At 31.8% G+C, this 21,543-nt stretch overlaps 1 protein-coding gene across 3 annotated transcripts in view; it reads right to left on the bottom strand.

The window, feature by feature from the left end:
• LOC111414693 (Germinal centre kinase III) overlaps window positions 1–21,543 on the bottom strand; it is a 43,388-nt gene that overhangs the window by 2,600 nt on the left and 19,245 nt on the right. For 2 of the 3 annotated variants that reach the window (XM_023046100.2, XM_023046099.2), the window contains exons 2-7: window positions 6,437–6,661; window positions 5,362–5,871; window positions 2,930–3,075; window positions 2,685–2,868; window positions 2,396–2,629; window positions 2,130–2,335 (exon numbers count right to left, since the gene is read on the bottom strand). In XM_023046100.2, the coding sequence (XP_022901868.1) occupies window positions 2,130–2,335; window positions 2,396–2,629; window positions 2,685–2,868; window positions 2,930–3,075; window positions 5,362–5,871; window positions 6,437–6,661 (1,505 nt within the window). Of the gene's footprint in view, window positions 1–2,129; window positions 2,336–2,395; window positions 2,630–2,684; window positions 2,869–2,929; window positions 3,076–5,361; window positions 5,872–6,436; window positions 6,662–14,155; window positions 15,621–21,543 lie in introns of those variants that run through there. The other variant, XM_023046098.2, reaches the window with a different exon arrangement.

Below are 21,543 nucleotides of genomic sequence, written 5' to 3'. Positions count from 1 at the left end.
GCGATTTTTCAAAACGGCTTATTGCATTAAAAAGAGGATACTTTAATTAATAATTGGTGATATTTCCACAAGGATCCTTCAAGAAATGAATTTTATAGCGAATTTTGAAAGTTATCGATGAAAATTGCAACATTGAACATTTAAAAAAAACTTCAAATATTGTTTTCTCAAAAACTAAAACTTATTTTTCAAAACAGGTTGGTTCATTGGAAAGAAGGCCCTTTTATTAACACTTTGGAAAATTTGCATACTCATATTCCAAGAAATTGATTTTATACGAATTTTTAAATCTTGATCGGCGAAAATTGCAAAATTCGAAAAAATTGTCGATCATTTCAAAAATTTATTTCTCAAGAACTAAAAGCGATTTTTCAAAACGGCTTATTGCATTAAAAAGAGGATACTTTAATTAATAATTGGTGATATTTCCACAAGAATCCTTCAAGAAATGAATTTTATAGCGAATTTTGAAAGTTATCGATGAAAATTGCAACATCCAACATTTTATCAAAACTTCAAATATTGTCTCCTCAAAAACTAAATGTTATTTTACAAAACAGGTTGGTTCATTGGAAAGAGCACACTCTTATTAACACTTTGGGAAGTTTTCATACTCATATTCCAAGAAATGGGTTTTATACGAATTTTTAAAACTTAATCGGCGAAAATTGCAATATTCGAAAAAATCGTCGATTGTTTCAAAAATTTATTTCTCAAAAACTAAAAGCGATTTTTCAAAACGGCTTGTCGCACTAAAAAGAGGATACTTTAATTAATAATTGGTGATATTTCCACAAGGATCCTTCAAGAAATGAATTTTATAGCGAATTTTGAAACTTATCGATGAAAATTGCAACATCGAAAATTTTATCAAAACTTCAAATATTGTTTTCTCAAAAACTAAAAGTTATTTTTCAAAACGGGTTGGTTAATTGGAAAGAGGACACTTTTATTAACACTTTGGGAAATTTTCAAACTCATATTCCAAGAACTGGATTTTATACGAATTTTTAAAACTTAATCGGCGAAAATTGAAAATTCGAAAAAATTGTCGATCATTTCAAAAATTTATTGCTCAAGAACTAAAAGCGATTTTTCAAAACGGCTTGTTGCATTAAAAAAAGGATACTTTAATTAATAATTGGTGATATTTCCACAAGGATCCTTCCAGAAATTAATTTTATAGCGAATTTTGAAAACTATCGATGAAAATTGTAACATCAAAAATTTTATCAAAACTTCAAGCATCGTTTTCTCAAAAACTAAAAGTTATTTTTCAAAACGTATTGGTTTATTGAAAAGAAGACACTCTTATTAACACTTTGGGAAATGTTCATGCTCATATTCCAAGAAATAGATTTTATGCGAATTTTTAAATCTTAATCGGCGAAAATTGCGAAATTCGAAAAAATTGTCGATCAATTCAAAAATTTATTTCTCAAGAACTAAAAGTGATTTTTCAAAACTGCTTGTTGCATTAAAAAGAGGATACTTTAATTAATAATTGGTGACATTTCCACAAAGATCCTTCAAGAAATGAATTTTATAGCGCATTTTGAAAGTTATCGATGAAATTGCAACATCCTACATTTTATCAAAACTTCAAATATTGTTTTCTCAAAAATGATCTAGATCAAGATTTTTTTCATATATATCCAATATTCATCAATATCAATTGGATAGAATAAAAGATAGAACAATATCAGAATTTGATGATAGAAAATCTACTTCATTTGAAACTGAATTTTTAATCAATTTTATCGCTTCCGCATCCTTTTTTTTTTCTCTTTAATCTCGTTTCATTCAAAACTAAAATTTTTTAAATAGTCATCTTTTGATAAGCTACGGAATTAATTGATAAAGACCAGATTAGATGACTAAGATGATTAATGTTACCATTATTTCATGATTTATCACACCACCAGGATACAACCATTATACATGAAAATATAATTATCTTGGTCAACTAAAAATCACAAAATAAATAGTTCTTGCTGACCATCTTTTGACAAACGTCGCAATTAAGTTATGATTAACGCAATAAATAAATTTTTTTTTAATTTTCAATATATCTATATACTATTAGAAACATTCCTATATTGAAATGAAGTAATACAAAAATATTTTACCTTGTCATTTTATCCATAACATTTTTAAGTCTCTGTTCACTAATAGATGGCACTAATTTCTGTACCATATCCCCAATAAACGCCTCTCCAATGCCGGGACTGGATCGTTCTGCTAACTCAAAAGCGTTCTTCAGTTCTTCAATAGGATCGGCGTTTTTATGAGACATTTCTGATGTTCTACCATTACTATGATACTTCCTTTGTAACTAAAATTAATAAAAGATATTAACAAAAAATACTATATTATAGACGAATTAATTACTTACTTCGGTTATAATTGGATAAATAATACTAGACAAACACGAAGGCCTCCTTTCCGTTATATTTTTCCCTTGAATCGGAATATCTCTCGTCAACGATTTTCTATTAGCTTTAATCTCTTCTAAAACGTCCCGATGATCCAATGGGCCAATTTCTTTCTGTATAATTTTCGATTTTCGTTTCATATCTCGATCGAGATCTTTGCGGTTATCGACGGATAGCGCATTTTGAATTTTTGACTATAAAAAAAATTTATTTAGATAAAAATTATCAAAAAATAATAAAGTAAATTACAGGAGTTGGTTTATCAGGTCGGTAATGATTCAAATTTGAATCTTTTGGAGGGCTTTTCTGTTGTAAAACGTGCGGAGGAACGCTTGTGTGATTCCCAGAATCTTCAGATTTCATCATTATATTATTTCCTTTAACAGTCATTATCCATGGATCGTCGATATCACTTTCTGGTTTTGAGTCCTCACTAAACAAAATTGTTTGAGTTAAAACAAAATTTAATGTTGGGTGTTTTTAAGGAAACTTACGGATCTGAATGTTCGGATTCTGTTTCACTTTCTTCACTTCTTTGTGATTTCCATTTCTTATACCTATCGATAAGATCTATTAAATAAGAATTTTTCTTTGCTTTTTTTATAAAAGGAAATTTCAACAATTCCTTTGCTGTGGGTCTCTAAAAATAAAAGAATATAGAGAATAATAAATAAAGAATATTACAGTAAAAGCCCGACATAACGGATTAATATGGGGAAGGAAGTGTTTGTTATAGCCAAAAATCTGAATTGAAGGAATATATTTTAATGTACACAAATTCGAACAGATATCTACACCGTTGCGTTCTTTATTAGTTAATTCCACTTTTTTCTAGTTCTAAACCCGAATGTTTCTAGTTCTAGGTCTAGTGTTAGTTCTAGTTTTACACTAGCACTGTTACTATATAGAACTAACAGTATACCTAGACTTAGAATCATTTGGGTTTAGCCACACGTCTCGAAAGACGGCTAAACCCGAATGATTCTAGTTCTAGGTATAGAGTTAGTTCTAGTTTTACACTTGCACTGTCACTAGAACTAACATTAGACCTAGAAACATTCGGGTTCAGCCGTCTTGAGAGACGCACGGCTAAACTCGGATATTCTAGTTCTAGGTCTAGTGTTAGTTCTAGCTTTACACTAGCACTGTTACTATATAGAACTAACACTATACCTAGACTTAGAATCATTTGGGTTTAGCCACACGTCTCGAAGGACGGCTGAACCCGAATGATTCTAGTTCTAGGTATAGAGTTAGTTCTAGTTTTACACTTGCACTGTCACTAGAACTAACATTAGAATTAACACTAGACCTAGAACTAGAAACATTCAGTTTTAGCCGTCTGAAAAGATGTACGGCGAATAACTACCGTCATAATATTAATACTATTGTTGTTGTCTCTTTCCATCTCAATATTTAGTTGTTTGGATAATTTTATTTAATATTTCAAACGATTTTTTCCATCAAATTAACTGATTTTTGCGTTTTTTTAATATCTACTTTCTTTAACAATGTTGACGTTTAATTGTCAAGTTGACGTTTAAAAGTCAAATAATATTTTTACATTTTGTACAGATCATTTTACAATAATGGTGTTAATTATTTCATTCTGATAAATGTTATAGTTTTGCATTTTCCACCCAACTTTCTTAGTAATGTTTTTTTTTCTTGTTCTATTTATAACCCCTTTTGATTTTTTTTAATAATTTTGACATACAAATGTCATCTAAACGTTTGAACATCATTTTGACGTTTAGAAGCCACAACACATTTCCCTAAAATCGTACCAACCTAAATTTTTGGAAATATTTTGATGAATGTCGAGTATATCTTACCCGTTTTTTTAATAACTTTTATGACATATAATAGTATATTATTATATGAGCATATAATGAGGGCTATTATTCACGAAGTGAATAATAGCTCATTATATGCGAGTAGAATACTATACTTTGTCCACGACTATTGAAGTTGATTCCATAAATTTATTTTTTAAATAAATTTTTGAATAAAGGTTAAACGTCAATGTGACACAAATTCAATGTTACTAACTGTAACCAACTTCACAACAATTTGTCAAAATTAAGTGTCAGTTTTATAAAACGTCGTTTTCTTTACGAAAATTAATTAATTTATGCTTAAATCATACAAAAAAAGGAATTTGTTTAGGTTTTTTTGATGACAAACATTTAGAAACTCCTAAAAAATTGAATTAAATTGACGTTTTTTGAACTTTTAACGTTTCAAATAATTATTATTAGTCTGGTCAAGATAATACCTACCCGTGAATAATGATTATTATTCACCGCTATTATTCACTCCGTGAAAAATGACTACCATTTTGTTTTAGAAAACTCATTCATAAGGTATATATTATAAGGTAGTCGTGGACAAATATATTTCACCACATTTAACCCTTCCTCTGTAAACCTGGGTATTTCCTGTCCGAACTACGAATTATAGCAGCCTAAACTCAGCCTAAACAGTTTTAGGCAAATAATTTCTTCATTTCATATAAAAAAATATGTATAAATTTAAATAAATTTTTCATGAATTGTTTATAAAATTTTTTGAGTGCATTAACAGGATGAAAAAACGGCCGGACCCAAAAGACCCACCGTTACAGACGGAAGGTGCTAAAAAACCGTTTACAGACGAAGGGTTAAGGCTCAACCGGTTTCAATTGCTAGTTGCAATCATCTTCAGGAGCTAGCCACGTCAATAAATAATATTAAATAACCTCAAATAAACACACATGGTTGGCACAATAATGGTCGAACTGAATTAACAAACATTTAAAAATTAACAACAAAAATAAGGCAAAATAGTGACAATACCATTAAAAATAGAATAGATTATGTTAAACATTAATAGTATGACTTTGAAATATTTTTTCAAATATATATTTACATTGTTTTGTACTTACATTTTGTGGATCTTTATTTAAACATGCTTCAACGAAATCTTTAAAATATTTGGAGTAATCGCCGCTAAGTTGAGGTGGATTATTTTTGGGAATAAGAAAAAGTACTCGCATCGGATGTAATTCGGAATTAGGTGGTTCTCCTTTAGCAAGTTCTATGGCTGTAATTCCCAAACTCCAAATATCCGCTTTAGAATCGTAAGCGGATTGTTTAATAACCTCTGGCGCCATCCAAAACGGAGTACCAACAAAAGTATTTCTTTTACTCGTGGTATTCGTTAATTGGCCGGCAACGCCGAAATCAGCTAATTTAACATCACCCATTTCGCTTAGTAATACATTAGCCGCTTTAATATCCCTGTGTAATTTTCTTTCGCTATGTAAATAATCTAATCCTTTGAGTACTTCACGAAGAATAATCGCTATGTGCATTTCTTCGAAATTTCCCGCTTTCATTAAATCTAAGGCTGAACCACCACCCAAATATTCCATAATAATCCATAGTTTTGTACCCTATTCAACAAAAAAAAAATTTATCTAAGTAAAACCTACTTCCAAAGTAAGAATTAAAAACATAAAAAAAAAGTACACACACACAAAACTTGAATAAATTATTCAATCGCGTTTTACGTGGGGGCTCATGGACACTGACCTCAAATTCATTAACATTCATCGTTCAACGTCGCAATATTCCAGGAAAATGCTTTAGGTGCGCCTTTATTGTCCCTATGCACAATTTGCAAGAAGAAAAGAATGTCCTTCTTATTATTTTTAACAAACACGTGTAATGAATACAAGATATTTTTTAAGAATTGCTAATCATTACACAAGACGGAGATTACGTAAAATGGAAATCAAAAACCTTTTAACTACGTCACCAAATTAGATTCAACGTATTGGGCGTTAAATTGCTGTTTATAACAATGAGAAGGTAGGTTTAAGTAAGGTACAGGACAATAAGGATTCAAATCACTCATTCTAGGTGAGTCATGTTTAGATATTTTTATGTGGTGTGTCATCTTTAAGTGTCCTTTAAAGAAATGTATATAAAAAAAGAATAATCTTTATAAATAAATACCTTTAGGTAAGATCCAAAATATTTCGTAACAAAAGGACTGTCGCATTGCGACAAAACCATAATCTCTTGCTGGATATCCTCAATTTCATCTTCAGCCTCTTCAAGGTCGATGATTTTAATGGCAACCACTTGGGTGGTTCTCTTATCGAACCCTTTGAAGACTTCCCCGAAAGATCCTTTACCTATTCGTTCTTGTTTAGTGAATATAAGTTCGGGATCGACCTTCTATAAAAAAAAATTACATTACACTTGAGAATGAAATTATTTTTATTATAATTTTCCTATCGTAAAGTGCTATTTCTAATAGGTACATATGTCTATTAGTGATATTGTTTATTCAATCAAATGTCTCGATATTACAAGATTAGGTTAGGTTGATAAAACAACTTTATCGCAAACTAAAATAGATTACGTTTATTTAATCACTTTTATTCATTAAATTTGTACAGAATGAAATTATTGAAAAATAATTTGCATCAAAATTAGGACAGTTATAATTTTTTTTCTAAAATTACACATTCTTACGTGTTTCTACCCAATGTGTCATCTTCAGAGAACTTGACGGAATTAGATAACAAAAACACTCAACATTTTAAAATTCTATTTATGTATATAATAAACGATTATAGTTAATCTATTATCAATTAAAACCTAATGTAAAATTGATGTTTAAAAAGTCATATGAAGGTGTAATATGAAAGCAGGATGAGCGAAATTGCTCATCATTTTGTTTATAAATTTCCTAAATTCCCCATTCCATCACAACCTTAAAGATTTTTTGTTTAGGTCACCAATGTCGTTGCAGTCGTGGCATGATCATGTCACTCTTTATTCTCATACGTTAACAGTGATATTAGTTAAGACTCTAGGCACGCAAAAACGGGTTGGTCGCTTGAATTCTTAATTTCGATGATTTATTTCGAAGAGATATGCGGGATTTGTAAATAGTGATCGGTCTCTAGCTTAATAAAACTATTGAAATAAACGTAGCCCTCAAACTAATGATAGAAAAATGATAAGTATCACTTATACAGACTTATACAGAAACTAACACCTTACATGGAAGAAATCATTGGAGAATACCAATGTGGTTTTAGAAAGGCAAGAGGAACGATAGACCAGATTTTTGTTGTCTGGTTAAGACATTTGAAAAATGCTACGAGCACACCACTGACCCTGGTTTTGACAGCATACTCAAGGAAAAGTTATATCTTTTCATGGAGCTAAGTGGCATACCAAAAAAGCTTGTCAGATTGACGCTACAGAATGCCAAGGTAAGAGTTTCTGTGAATGGACGCTGTGGCAGAAAGTTTACATTGAGTAGAGGAGTAAGACAAGGTGACGCCCTCTCAGCCACATTATTCAAGCGACACTAACAAACATCGTTATGCGGATCCTTGCTCATGCTGATGACATCGTCATTATTTTCAGGATCGAAACACAACTCAGAGAAACTTACAACGAGCTGCAAAAAGAAGCTAAAAAAGTTGGACTGGAGATAAATATAGAAAAAATTAAAATACTTAAACCTGTCACCAAAGGAACGAGGACGAAATAGACATGATATCGTTATCGAGGATGCAACCTTCGAAAATGTCGTGTATCTAGGAGCCGAAATAAACAACACAAACCGGATTGGCTCTGATATACAAAAGAGAATACTAACTGCCAATAGAGAACATAGATCTCATAGAACAATAGATCTCCAGAACAACCAAAATCAGAATATACAAAACTCTGATTAGGCCGGTTGCCACATATACAAAAGCTAGCGATACAAAAAAACTTCTTGTTTTTGAAAAAAAAAATAATCAAAAGAATATACGAACGAACTCAGAGATTGAAGGTATCCTAGAGAGAGAAAACATGCTTCATAAAACGTCTAAGGTGGATTGGACATGTCACGAGAATTGCAAATTATCTGCTACCAAGATGAATGTTCGAGTCTACCATGACAGGGAGACGATACCAAGGTCTACCTCGAAATCGCTACAAGGATGAACTAGAAAGGGATCTTCGAAGTAGAAAGATACAAAATTGGAAAGGCAAAACTGCAGACTGAGATGGATGGTGTGAAGTCGTGAAGCATGCAAAGGTTCACCCCAAGCGAACGCCGAAGAAAGAAAGAAGAAGACATACACAGATTCTCTTCTAGCTATATTGCCACTGCTTCAGCATATTTCCTCTTTGTCAGTTTATATTCACATTCGTTAAAAATTAACAGAAATGACGGTGAACTAGGAAACATTAGAATTTATAAAAATTATTCTTAAAATATTAAACAAATCAAATTAGGCGCATACGCACTGCGTCATAAAAATATGAGTCATTTTTGATTATGTCTAAGATGGCTTCTAAATAGCGCATACCTCGTACAAGGTGATAATGGCGATTTTTCAATGATAAACACAAAAACATAATGTATGATATTGGATTCTGTAAAGATACGTGAGATAGGGATAGTAATTGCAATTACCTTATCATATTGATTAATTTAGTTAAATTAACTGTCAAGCATTTATGTGAATTCTAAAACACTAAATACTGTAATATATCAAGCACGCATTCTGTCAAGTCTGCATTTATGACTTATTTCTCTTTTGTTGAAAAATGTGAAATACGCCCAAATGTGTATTATGCATCAAGCGGATATTAACCCTTTCTAGTCGATTTCGAGTCTATATTGTCTTGAAATTTTAATGCACATCCTATCCGAGGATTCATCAGCTACAGATTCAAATTCATTGAGAAAGAAAATACACCAAATTTTCATGAGTTTGTTGCAAATGAAATCGTCGGCAAATAACAGAACAATTACATAGCACACTAATTGTAAGTGATGTAGAATCAGATAATCAAGATAGCGAAGCGGATATATTTACTGCCTATGAATCAGATGAGGACAATAGATAACGCGAGAATTTAAAATTTACAGTAAACCTATAAAAAGAAAGAAGTAGATTACACAAACATCTTATGAATGATTATGGTTCATATTTGTATTTTGTACAATTATAGTAAAAAATGTGAACAACGTAATAATCTTTTTATGTAATAATTTCACAGCTTTTACTACTATCTTATGTAATGTTTATTCTTTAACATAAATAACACAAACTTGCTCATAATACTTTTTATAACAGACTTTTTCATCATTCTTTAAATCAAATTATTTAATATGGGTCAATTTGACTAACATATATTCGGCTAGCATCCATTATCCGATGGTTAACCTAATATAGAACAACTATATAATATCTTTATTGCGTAATATATAAACTAACAATAAAAATTTATTTAACATGTCAATATTATTAAAATTATTAGATTTATCTTCAGTATTACATTACTTTATTGTAAAATAGATACGTAAGAGTTTGTTTGAACTAAAAGGATTATTTATTCTTATGTGATTGTGAACACTTCCTGATTAAAAAAGGACTTTCTACCTTCTTTGAAATTGCTCGATAATTTTAAAACTAAGTCTAGCTATTATTTTTTTGCAAACCTTTACGGAAAAACTTTCACGATTTTTTTGCGAATAAGAGTACTAAAACTGTCAATTAAATTAAAGATTAAACCAAGATTAATTTTCTGGTTAACAACTTAAAAAAATCATTTACTGTAGATTTTATTTTTGATTTCAACTGTGGTTTGATGTAAATATCCAAATCTTGTACTAACTTTGTAGCAATTCCGGAAGCTACACCACTAAGCCTCCGGTTTCTGCCATCTTTCTGACCATCTTCAGAAACCATCATTTTTTCTAGATCAGGTTTTTTTAAATTTTTTCATAATGAACAATAGATTATTCGTGTTCCCGCTAATGTAGAGTACTCTAACAAGCTACCTATATTAACCATAGCACTAATTTTGCTAGATATAACACCATAAGTATTAATATTATACTATTCCTACATTATGTACTTTTTAATTATTCTGACATTTCTGGTTCCAGCAAGTCCCAGGCCTCACTCAGACCTCAGCAGAACTTTCTATAGCACATATCAATGTCACAATATTTTTATAACATTTAAGTTGATTTTCTAACCATCACATACTTAAGTCTTGCTAACGCTTTATTAATAATAAATTCTTCCTCTTCTGATAATTAATCATTATAATTTGTGATTTCATGCTTCTTGCTATTAATACTTGTAGTTTTGGTGAAAACATTCAATTCAAACAGGGTCAAGTTATCAATTTAGTTTATTAAGAATCAGAAACTCCCTGTACATCTTCCAGTACAAGAACTTTATTTAGGAAGTTTTATACTCATTTAACCGGCTTTAAAAGGAACTCTGGCCGATGTTATCAGACACCGCTTTTATACACTGTACTGTAAAGTAATCTAGTATATAATAATAGTATGTAATAATCTAGTATGTAATAAGTCTTCATAGCGCTTGTTTAATAATAATAACGATTAGAACATGTCGGACTAATACCAGAATTTGATTCTGATCTCAAATCTGGTAACATAAAAGATATCTGTTTGCTAGAAATAAAGATGACTCTTAAAGTTTCAGAATAACTGTGTACTGAAACTGCAATTCAATTTTGTAGACTTTATGCTGGAACGGGTTGGTCGTCATTTATGGAACAAGACAGCAGATTGTTTTAAAGGCAAAATAAATAAAGGAACCTGTCACCATGATTAAGTGCTGCATTTATCGAAAAATAAGACAATAGGTTTAAATATATGGTTAGTACGCAACGCAACTCCCACCCTCACCAAGATAAAACCGTCCGAGTATCATCTTGCCCACTTAAAACTTACTTATACCTCCGGTATTTAATTGAGTTTGAACTTTATAAGCAGAGCAATGTGACAATTAGAAGAGTATCCAACTGGATAAATGTGTACTTTATTTATTTCATTGCTTAAAGAAAACTTAAAATAGTTAAAGTTAAAAAGAGAGCTAAAATAGTTGGAGGGTTCTATACAGCATCTGGCTGCAGTGAAGAGTTCGGAACAAAGCATCGATTTTCAAACCAACAATTGTATCCACAAATCTTTCGAAGATGCAGTTTACTGTGCAGATCCAACAAAAATCCTGTCAATACCAACCTTCGACTATATAAAACGATCCTTCTTTTCAAGATAACACAATAGACGATTTATTATTCTTTCATTCTCCGCAGAATACCATTCATTCGTAGCCTTTGCAGATTCAGTTCTATTTTTATACTGCTTTTTTACTTACATTTTTAATCTGTGTAATTTTAAGTTACCGCATATTAATTTTTAAGTTTTAGATATTGTTAAGTAGATATTAATTAAGCTCACCAAGTATCAGATCAGTCTCGGAAGATACCACAAGAGATTACGTCTACAATATTCATCTCTATGGTATAAACTTTATATATATAAATATATACAGGGTGGCTCAGTTTTTAATAGGGAAACTTTACTAGGATGTTATTTTGGCAAGTACAAAATAACACCAGTTTTTTATATAAACGTAAGGTCGCAACTCGTTTGTTTTCGAGCTATGAACTGTCAAAGTTGAATCAAAAATTTACATTTTGTTTTGTATTTCGGCTCTAAGCAAATCGTAGAATTTGAAACTTTGTACGTATTTACTACTGGTTAAGACCTTATTTTTAAGCATACCTTAAACTCCCCTAGCGCCCTCTAAAGGGATGAAATTCACCACCCCCTTAATTTTTTTATAAGAACTTTTTAACGCTATGGAATCTTAACATAAAAAAATATGGGTTGTAAAGCTCATTCTTTAGTGGTATTTTTTTGTCTCTTTAGTATTTTCCTTAAAGTCAATAGTTTCGGTGTAAAAAAATAAAATGTCGTGCCATGTATCGCTATGTATCGCCATGTTTAGCTAAAATTATTCTAAAAGTTGGGTTGGGTTGTAAAATTATTCTAAAAGTTGGCTCTGAGAACTTGTAAGTTTCATTTACGGTGAATCCTCATAATTGTTGATGATTATTAATAATTTTTAAGCAAGAGTATCAATTTTTTAATATTGTTTAAAGCAACGTAATTTGTTCTTCTTATTTATGGTTTTTCTTATGAAAATCACAATTAATTAGTGTTACTTAGTTAGTATTAGATCCTAGTAAGTGCACAACTTCCATAGCCAGCTATAAAGAAAAATTTCCTTAATAATAGCAGCGCTTACAGCGCAATGTAGCATATTTTACTTTTTTACGCCAAAACTATTATCTTTAAGGAAAAAATTAAAGAGACAAAAAAGTACCAATAATGAATAAGCTTTACAACGCATATTTTTTTATGTTAATATTTCATGGCATTAAAAAGTTGTCATAAAAAAATCAAAGGGGTTGTGAATTTCACTCCCTTAGAGGGCGCTGAGGAAGTTTGAGGTATGGTTGAAAATAAGGTATTAACCAGTAGTACAGGGTGTCCAAATATCGATGGGTTTGCAGGGTATCTCAGTTATTATGAAAGATAGAAAGTTGCGGCTTTCGCGAACCTGAGGTACTTTTTTGTGAAACTTACAACGCCGCAAACCAAATTTTCATAGCCCTCTTCGTTTTTGATATACAGGGAGTTTTTGAAATTTACGATTTTCAGACACCTCCTGTATCTTGGCTATCCGGAAACTTAGTAAAAAAGTAAAAACGGGTTCTAATAGATTTTTTCACGTAAATTTTGAAACACTCCCTGTATATCAAAAACGAAGAGGGCTATGAAAATTTGGTTTGCGCCATTGTAAGTTTCACAAAAAAGTAGCTCAGGTTCGCGAAAACCGCAACTTTCTATCTTTCATAATAACTGAGATACCCTGCAAACCCATCGAAATTTGGACACCTGTACATACGTACAAATTTTCAAATTCTACTGTTTACTTATTCCTGAAATAGAAGATAAAATCAAAATTTTTGCCTCAACTTTGACAGCTCATAGCTCAAAAACAAAAGAGTTGCGACCTTATGTTTATATAAAAAACTTGTATTATTTTGCCAAGTACTATGTCCTAGTAAAGTTTCCCGATTAAAAACTGAACCACCCTGTATAAAAAAATTGTGTTTTGAATATTATATAGTCTCCTATCTATACATATAATAATATTTATAAACTTTTGCCATTTATGATCTATACGGTTCGGTCTCTATCTATATAAATCTATCGATAAACAAACGTAATAACAATGACTAAATTTTTCCAACCTAACTGTTCAACATTTAATTACTGCGACAAATATCTAAATATCACGAGTTTATTTCCTTAAAATATGTAATAGTACCAGAGTACTAAGATCGAGTAGGTCAGGTTAAAGTTTTTATCCAAGATTAGTCACAACGATGGTTTATTAGTAACAGTATTAGTAAAAGCGAGAAATATTTATTGAAAAAAGTGTATTTTTATGATTTCTCATTGAATATAAATTAGTAGTGAAGACCTTCGGGGCCTTTGTAATATTATAAGAGGATTAAAATCTTAGAAATGCTCCTAAAAATATAATTTTTAAGGTTTCGTATTTTATTGCCGTTTTAAAATTTGTGCGGCTTTTTTCTTATCGGCCGCGGAAACAATGGTTTTCGATAAGTTTCTCAACGATTATTGTAACCGGGTTTTTATCGATTTTATAACATTTGCGGTCTAATTTTTGATACAAACTGTATTAGAAAGAACATAATGACTAAACCAAGTGAAATCATAAATTTTCATAACCAAATGATTAAATTTCATTATCCAAACCAAATTAATTTTTACTTTAAAAACATACTTACAAAAGTCCCACTTCCAATGACGTCATTTCTCATCCCATTTTGTCTGTATAAATAAGGTAAAATTTCAGGTTTGGCTCCTGCCCAAGATGCAGGTCGCTGCACCCATTTTTTATTTAACCCCAGAAACCCACCCTTTCTTCCTTCAATATTAGAGGGTTGTCTGGAGACCGGATTAGAATTAAAACCACTCTGTGTTTCCCACATTATTGCAAAAACTAATCACTTCTTTAATTTATTGTTAAAGTTATTAATTAATAATTGAAAAAAGTCATACACTTCAATTAGATTTTCTTAGATGGAAACTCGATATAACACATTATACTCGTTATAGTTTTAAATATCGTCACGTTTCAAACGAACAAACACAACTGAAATAAAGCTTATTTAGATTTAAAAATTCGGTTTAAAACCAGGTCCAAGAAATATTAGAAAGTAATTGAATTTTGAAAGGGAAACCGTTCCGGGAATGAATTTCGTCAGAAACCGAAACTTAACTATTAAAAACGCACTAGTTTTAGCCTCTTTTTAGATGATGAGACGACAAGTGTAGTTCGTGTATTAAATCGAGTATCACCTTATCAATAGCGATTATCAACAAAATTCCGCCGATGGAATTCGTTATCTTCGAATAACAACACGTAGTTAAAACAGGTACACAACATAGAGAGGCCGATTCACTTTGTAGACGACCAGTACTACATATGAAAGCTTAAATGAATCATTATTTTAAATGGTCGACACGTTATCGAAACGAAGTTAATAATAACCGATCGAATCGTATTTCTGGTGCGATTATGGTTGCACATAAAATTTTTAATTAATAAATTTAAAATGAAATAACCTTCAAATCTAAAAAAATAAATAATATTAGTAATTAAACACTTTGTTTTGAAAATATTACAATCAATTAAAAATCGTTAAATTTATGTTTTTAGATTTAGTTTCAGTTTTCATAATATCAACTAACGTTACAATAACAAATTTTTTTCAATTAATAAAAAGAGACAATCATAAAAAGTAATAGACGTTATAATAGTTTCAGGCAGTGATTGATGTTACTCGAAATTATATTCAATTGAAAAGCTAGGCATGGCAATAAACTCAAGGTTGCACCAATTAGAAAATAATTTCGATAGTAATCGACGCCCGCGTTGTTAATCACAAAAATAGTATGGAAACTTTATTTTTATTAAGCACTGTCGAAAATTCGTACAAGAACTTGGCAATGTTCTCAACGCGACCGAATGCACTTTCACTTTCCTCGCTTTACATAACGAACAAACCAACGAACCGGCTTTCTTCGCTTCGTTTATCCTTCGAATCTTCTAAACAACAACGAGAAAAATAAAAAAATTAAAAATTTCTCCTTCAACTAAAACATTTCTTTCGCGACATTTCCATACGAGTTTCGAACGTAGACTGTGCCTTCTACTCTTTGCACGTTTGCTGGGACGGGTTCGTTGGTTTCGTAAAGCACACAAACGTTTCGTTATAGACGTCGTTGTGTGTTTTTCGATGTCTCGCCGCCACTTCCCGGCTTCAAACTATTATCCACCATTGGCGGAGCCACCAGGAACAATGCAAAGTATAATAGTATACACCTTTCGCCTTTCTTGTTGCGGTGGCGCGAGCGAGAAACACAAACGTTAGTAAAGAGACTGCCGATAATCAGGCCAGAAATATGGAACACATTGCGAACTTATCGCTTTCCATTTCGGTGACGCAACAAACGCCAACAACAAAAACCAACAACGACGGGGTCTTAAGATACCGTAGACTGTTTCTGGTCAGAACGAAAAATCGTTGGAAAATCGTGGGAATTTCGTTTTCAATTGATGTTTGTTGGGAGAATGTTGCGTTGCGAAAAAAAAAACGTATTACAATTGTGGAGGTAATTTACACGGTGTTATCAAGAAAAAGAAAAATATAAAGGAAGAAAATAAAAAACTTTTCCGTTCTTATAATAAGTGTTGTTCTAGAGTTGTGATAAAATTATTGACTAATCTTTTTTTTAAATTATTTGCAACTTTTGTCCTCAAAAATGTTTCAGTGCTTTTAAAATTCTCTTATATTTCTGATATCTTTTCCATTTGCAGTTGAAATATTTTGTAATCTCTATAAGTAATATCTGTAATTGATCGCCAAGGTATAAACTAATTTTTGGACCCAATCTATATTGGAATGAAATGTAAACATTGGGATAACTTGTAATTTACACATGTTATAGCTAAATTATTAACTCTCATTTCCGAGACTTATTAAAGCTAAACTGGACATATAAACGTTAAGCACATACATTTGGAAGACTACTCATTTGATGAGAAATATCACAAACTTCTCATTCAACATCATTATGATTAATAGACATATAATTAGTTCATAGCAATTATGTATTATGTCCTCACCGCTGAGGACTACAATTAATATCATATCAACCCAAAATTGGTCTATACATTGCAACATCTCAGCCAAACCTATCGTGAAGAATCTATGACTTCGTCTGGTAAAGCCCACGTCGCATGAGCCTGAAACTCTACAATTAATATTTTATCAACCCAAAACTGAACAACGGATTACAGCGTTTTGGCTGCAAGTGACTTCAATTAAACTTTGCTATGAACCAATTCGTAGCAATTAATCCCACAGTTTAGTTCAAAATGCCTAAGCCAAAGTCGCTCACCGCTGAGAACTACAATCAATATATCAACCCAAAATTGGTCCATACATTGCAGCTTCTCAGCCGAACTTATCGTGGAGAATCCACGACTTCGTCACATAAAGCCCACGTCGCTTGCGGCAAAAGACCTACAATTAATATTTTATCAACCCAAAATTAAGCAGCGTTTTGGCTACAACTGGCCTCAATTAAACTTGGGGTGAAGAACGATTAAGGCTTTGTCGAGGTCACCTGCAGCTGAGGCGCTGCAATTACCACAGCGAAATAAATCCATTCCACAAGTAATAAACTGTCAAAGTCACAATAACAGATGCAAGGTCTAGAGACTCAAGAACGTCATAAAAACTTCGCAATCATCTCAAGACCAACTTATATCAACAGGCTTGAGATTTAGGTCTATAACAAACTGCTAGAAAAGCTATGATCTTCTATAAGAAAGTTATCGATTTAATTGGTGTAAGAAATTGTTGGACACACAATGGTAAAATATTCGTGGTTGTAGGGAAAATATTATCATTACAAGTCTTCTGGATGTTGATGCTTTTGATAGGAAATTCCGAAGGGTTTTTTTTATAACAGTCTGCTAAAAAAAAACATCGTCAAACCCGTCCTAAAGGACATCGTAATCATCTCAAGAATAACTTAAATCAACAACGTCCTTTTTTGTAAAGGCTCTTACGCTATAAAGCACAAGATATATGCCCATATGAAAGTGTTGAAAAGAACCAAGATCTTTATTTTCAAAACTCATACAAGAAAAAGTATGATATTTGATAAGCAAGTCTACTATATATTCTATAAACTATATATTCTGAAGAATATGTCTAGACATGTTCACATCATATAGTTACAGCCTTTAGGACCGACCATGTTTTAATCAATATTTACGTACACTTACAATAATCATTTAAACTTATCTTATACCGTTCTACAGCATTTTCTTATGCTTCAAGACATGTTCTTAGATGAAACATCAGCTCCTAATGAGTACACACTTCCCTTCCTCAAAAGTCTGCCCCCACGCAGATGATGACCCTGAATTAATGGACATAACCCGTCCATCAGGTAGGTGGGCTATTTCTAATTTCAACCCCTAAAATCGCCTGGACGAGATGGAATTCTGCCTATTTTTCTGCAAAAAGGCTTAGAAGACCTGCTCCCAGCAATAATGTCTCTTTATATAACTAGCTACAGCCTTAGCTGTATACCAACACTATGGAAGAAAGTAAAGGTGGTCTTCATATCTAAAGGTGGTAGGCGTTCTAACGCCGCCCCAAGGTATACAGACCAATTAGCCTAACTTTATTTCTCCTCAAAGGAATGGAAAAAGTAATCGATCAATTGGAATGAATTGAGGAATGGAGTACATCCACTGCACCCTCCCAACATGCTTACCAGAAAGCAAAATCAACAATTACTGCTCTCCATGCTTTGACTAGCACTTTAGAGGAAGCAATTGTAATCAAAGATCCTTATGTGCTTTCATAGACATAGAGGGTGTTTTTGATAACACCTCCTATGAATGCATAGAGAAGGTTCTAAACGTAAAATATATACATCCGTCGACAATCAAATGGTGTATAGCCGTACATAACAATTTTCCAAACAGAAGTTCTTGCTATAAACTTCTGCGCCGCTTTGAACCTACAGAAGGGACAGAAAGGTGCATCCATAAACATTTTCACAGACAGTCGGGCCGCCTTAAAGGCTATTCAGCGAACATGCCCTTCATTGGACCCCAACCAAGTTGTGGACTACAAAAAAGCCACCTAAAACAAATAATCAACAGTTGGGAGGTCTCAAAGGTAGCCTTACGCTGAAAAGAACTTCCAGGCCACAGACAAGCGAAGAGTGTCGCAAAACAAAACCAAAGAGGTTTTGTTTAAAATAAAACCTTTAAAATACCACCTCTTCCACATTGGACAAGCTGAGGATCAAACTTGTCGACTTTGCAACGACGAGTCAGAAACAGCTGAACATATACTGTGCAATTGCGTCGCCAGAGGCCGTCTAAGCACAACATTTTCGGTAAAACTCTCTTGACAGAATACAATTCTTGTACTAATTTTGTGGATGTTACGCCCATTCAGACACTTCAAAATTCGTGTTTACGATTTATCTATGGTGTTAGCGGTAGCAAAACTCTCACCGTCTCTAGTTGAACATGTTAATACGTCACATGGTATGTAAAGCTTCCTCCATATAATTATTAAATTTCAGACACCTTCTTACTTGGACAATAAAATCACATTTCTCAATATCGCTTACAACTCTTTAAAAGATCCTTCACGTACAGTGTGTCTAATATTTAGAGTGGTATTCCTACATTCATAAAAGTTGAGTCAGCAAGGTTTTAAGCTTAAATTTAAAATTTTTTTATTGGAAGTACAATTAAATTCTAAATGGTAAATGGAATGAGTTTGCAGTTACCGTGGGCTAAGACCGTGAAATAAAGAAGTTTTTTGTTTCTTTCAATTTTATTATTATTATTTGCACAAGTTTACTTTGACAAATAACGATTTTGTGGTATTTCTTGTAGAAGAATATCTAGAAAAATCATTACATAACTCAAATATAATGCATTACATACGTTAATAGCTCAAAAGCTGAGTTCCCAGCTAGTGTCTGAAAGCAGCTTAGATGTTAAATGGGAGGTTTTAAGCGATTAAGTGCGAACTGATGACCATTCCACACACATACGTATAACTTATATCACAAAATTTATCTTTTAACTTTAAAGTTACCAATCTGTATGTGTTTCAAAAGTAGTTATTTATATATCAAGGCGGAAACGATGTAAATTAAGACGTAAAACGTACTAAAATTAATGGTGTGTCCTACATTTAACATTCTCTCATTTTTCTTATGCAGTAATACTATTTATTAAGTCCATCGATTATGGAATATAAAATTAATAAAATTTAGATATTTCAAAATACTGCCAAAATTTAGGATAAAGTATTAATTTCGGTTACGCAATTTGATTGAAATTTTATATGGTAAGATAATATTCAGTTCCTAGCTCTCGGAACATCCGACTAAAATTCCTCGAAATGGAATTGAAATTATCACCTTCTATTCCTGGTATTGCGTCATGAATCCGACCAATAAAATCATCTATTTTGACAGGCATAATAAATGCCTTCTCTTTTATGTAACCCCACAGCCAAAATCAATTCGAGAGAGCGACGAGGTAACGCTATTGGTCCACCCATCTATTTATTAGCAAAACGTCGATTTAAAATTTCGTGTTCATTGCTCATAATGTTCATGTTGAAAAAATCTGTGACCAGGCTAAGTGTTCATAAAATCAGTTCAGAATACTTGGGGGAAAATATACACATATTCTGTTTTCTAAAAATCCATATCGAATCATTTATAGACCAAAATCGTTGCTGATTCCGGCCACAATATGAGAATTTTTGAATTGTTGAAAATCGATAAACAAAACTTTGTGGAAAAATTCAGGATTATAATGAATTTCGAATGAATACGTATGTATAAAAATTTATTTCCAGTATGCAGCTCTTAATACAAATTGTATCTTTAAGCAGATCTATGAATAGGGGATGGATTAAGTGTGACGCTTATTTCTTGATAGCTAACGTGAACTGGTGGCAGAATTATTCTCAACATCCTGCAATGTTCTTCATGGCATGTAAGTCTTCGAGGTCGGCCAGCGTACAAAGTACGTTTTGAGCGATAAATCTTGCCTCCACATCGAGTGTTTCTACATTTTGAATTGCTTTGTAATCGGAATGACGCTTCAAAAATCGTTCTCGAAAGCATGCTATCGTTACAAGCTTTTAAAATTTTTATCATATCAACATATTCTCTATTAGTACACTCTAACATTTTCAGTTTAAAAAATAAAAGTGAAGTACATAATATCTTCGAAGTCTAGTAAGTTTACCATTGACCTGAATGTCTGTGACGATTATAAAGGCTTAATTCATCATTTTATTACGTTGCAGAAAAGTGCAAAATATCAAATGTTAATTTGAAATATTTTATTATAGTTTAATATTTATATTACTTATATAAATAATATAATAATAAATAATACATTAGTTATTTTCAATTCTGAAATATAATAGAGTGCGAAAACTATCTCGAGCGTGCACTGTTTGGCCCGTTTAGTATGCTCGAATAACTCAAGCGTGTACGTTAAGGGGTTAATTGTGTATATTTAAAGCGCAAGTTTATATAAAATATATAATCTAAAAACCCTTCTACTATTTAAATTTATATAAGAACGGTTTGATATAACTTAAACACGTTAAGTGCTACCAGCGGTTGATAGATTTGACCCAAGACGTGATATAAATCTAGGATTTTAGAATAATGGCCATATACCAAATTTTATCGCCTTATTGCTTTTTTGATTTATTGTGGTTACATACACACTGGTGAAATGCCAAAATAAACAAAATGGATTCAAAATCTCAATGTCGAATTTTTGCATGGATGCATCCTAGGTAAATAAACATCTTGTAAACTGCAAATAAGTTATATTTTTACGTTTTTAAGTTACAATGCTTGCGAAACTTGCGAAATTAGTGCAAACATGTTCGTATACGTATTGATAATAATGGACTACAAAAAACTTATTACTTTGGTGGAGGAAAGAAAATCAATCTCTTCATCAGAGACCAAAAAAGTAAATAATATTATATGATATGCCTGAATATTACATATTAAATAAGATGCA

Source organism: Onthophagus taurus, chromosome 6 (assembly GCF_036711975.1).
Source record: "Onthophagus taurus isolate NC chromosome 6, IU_Otau_3.0, whole genome shotgun sequence".
Taxonomy (NCBI): Eukaryota; Metazoa; Arthropoda; class Insecta; order Coleoptera; family Scarabaeidae; genus Onthophagus; species Onthophagus taurus.
This window is presented reverse-complemented; position numbering and strand designations above follow the sequence as displayed.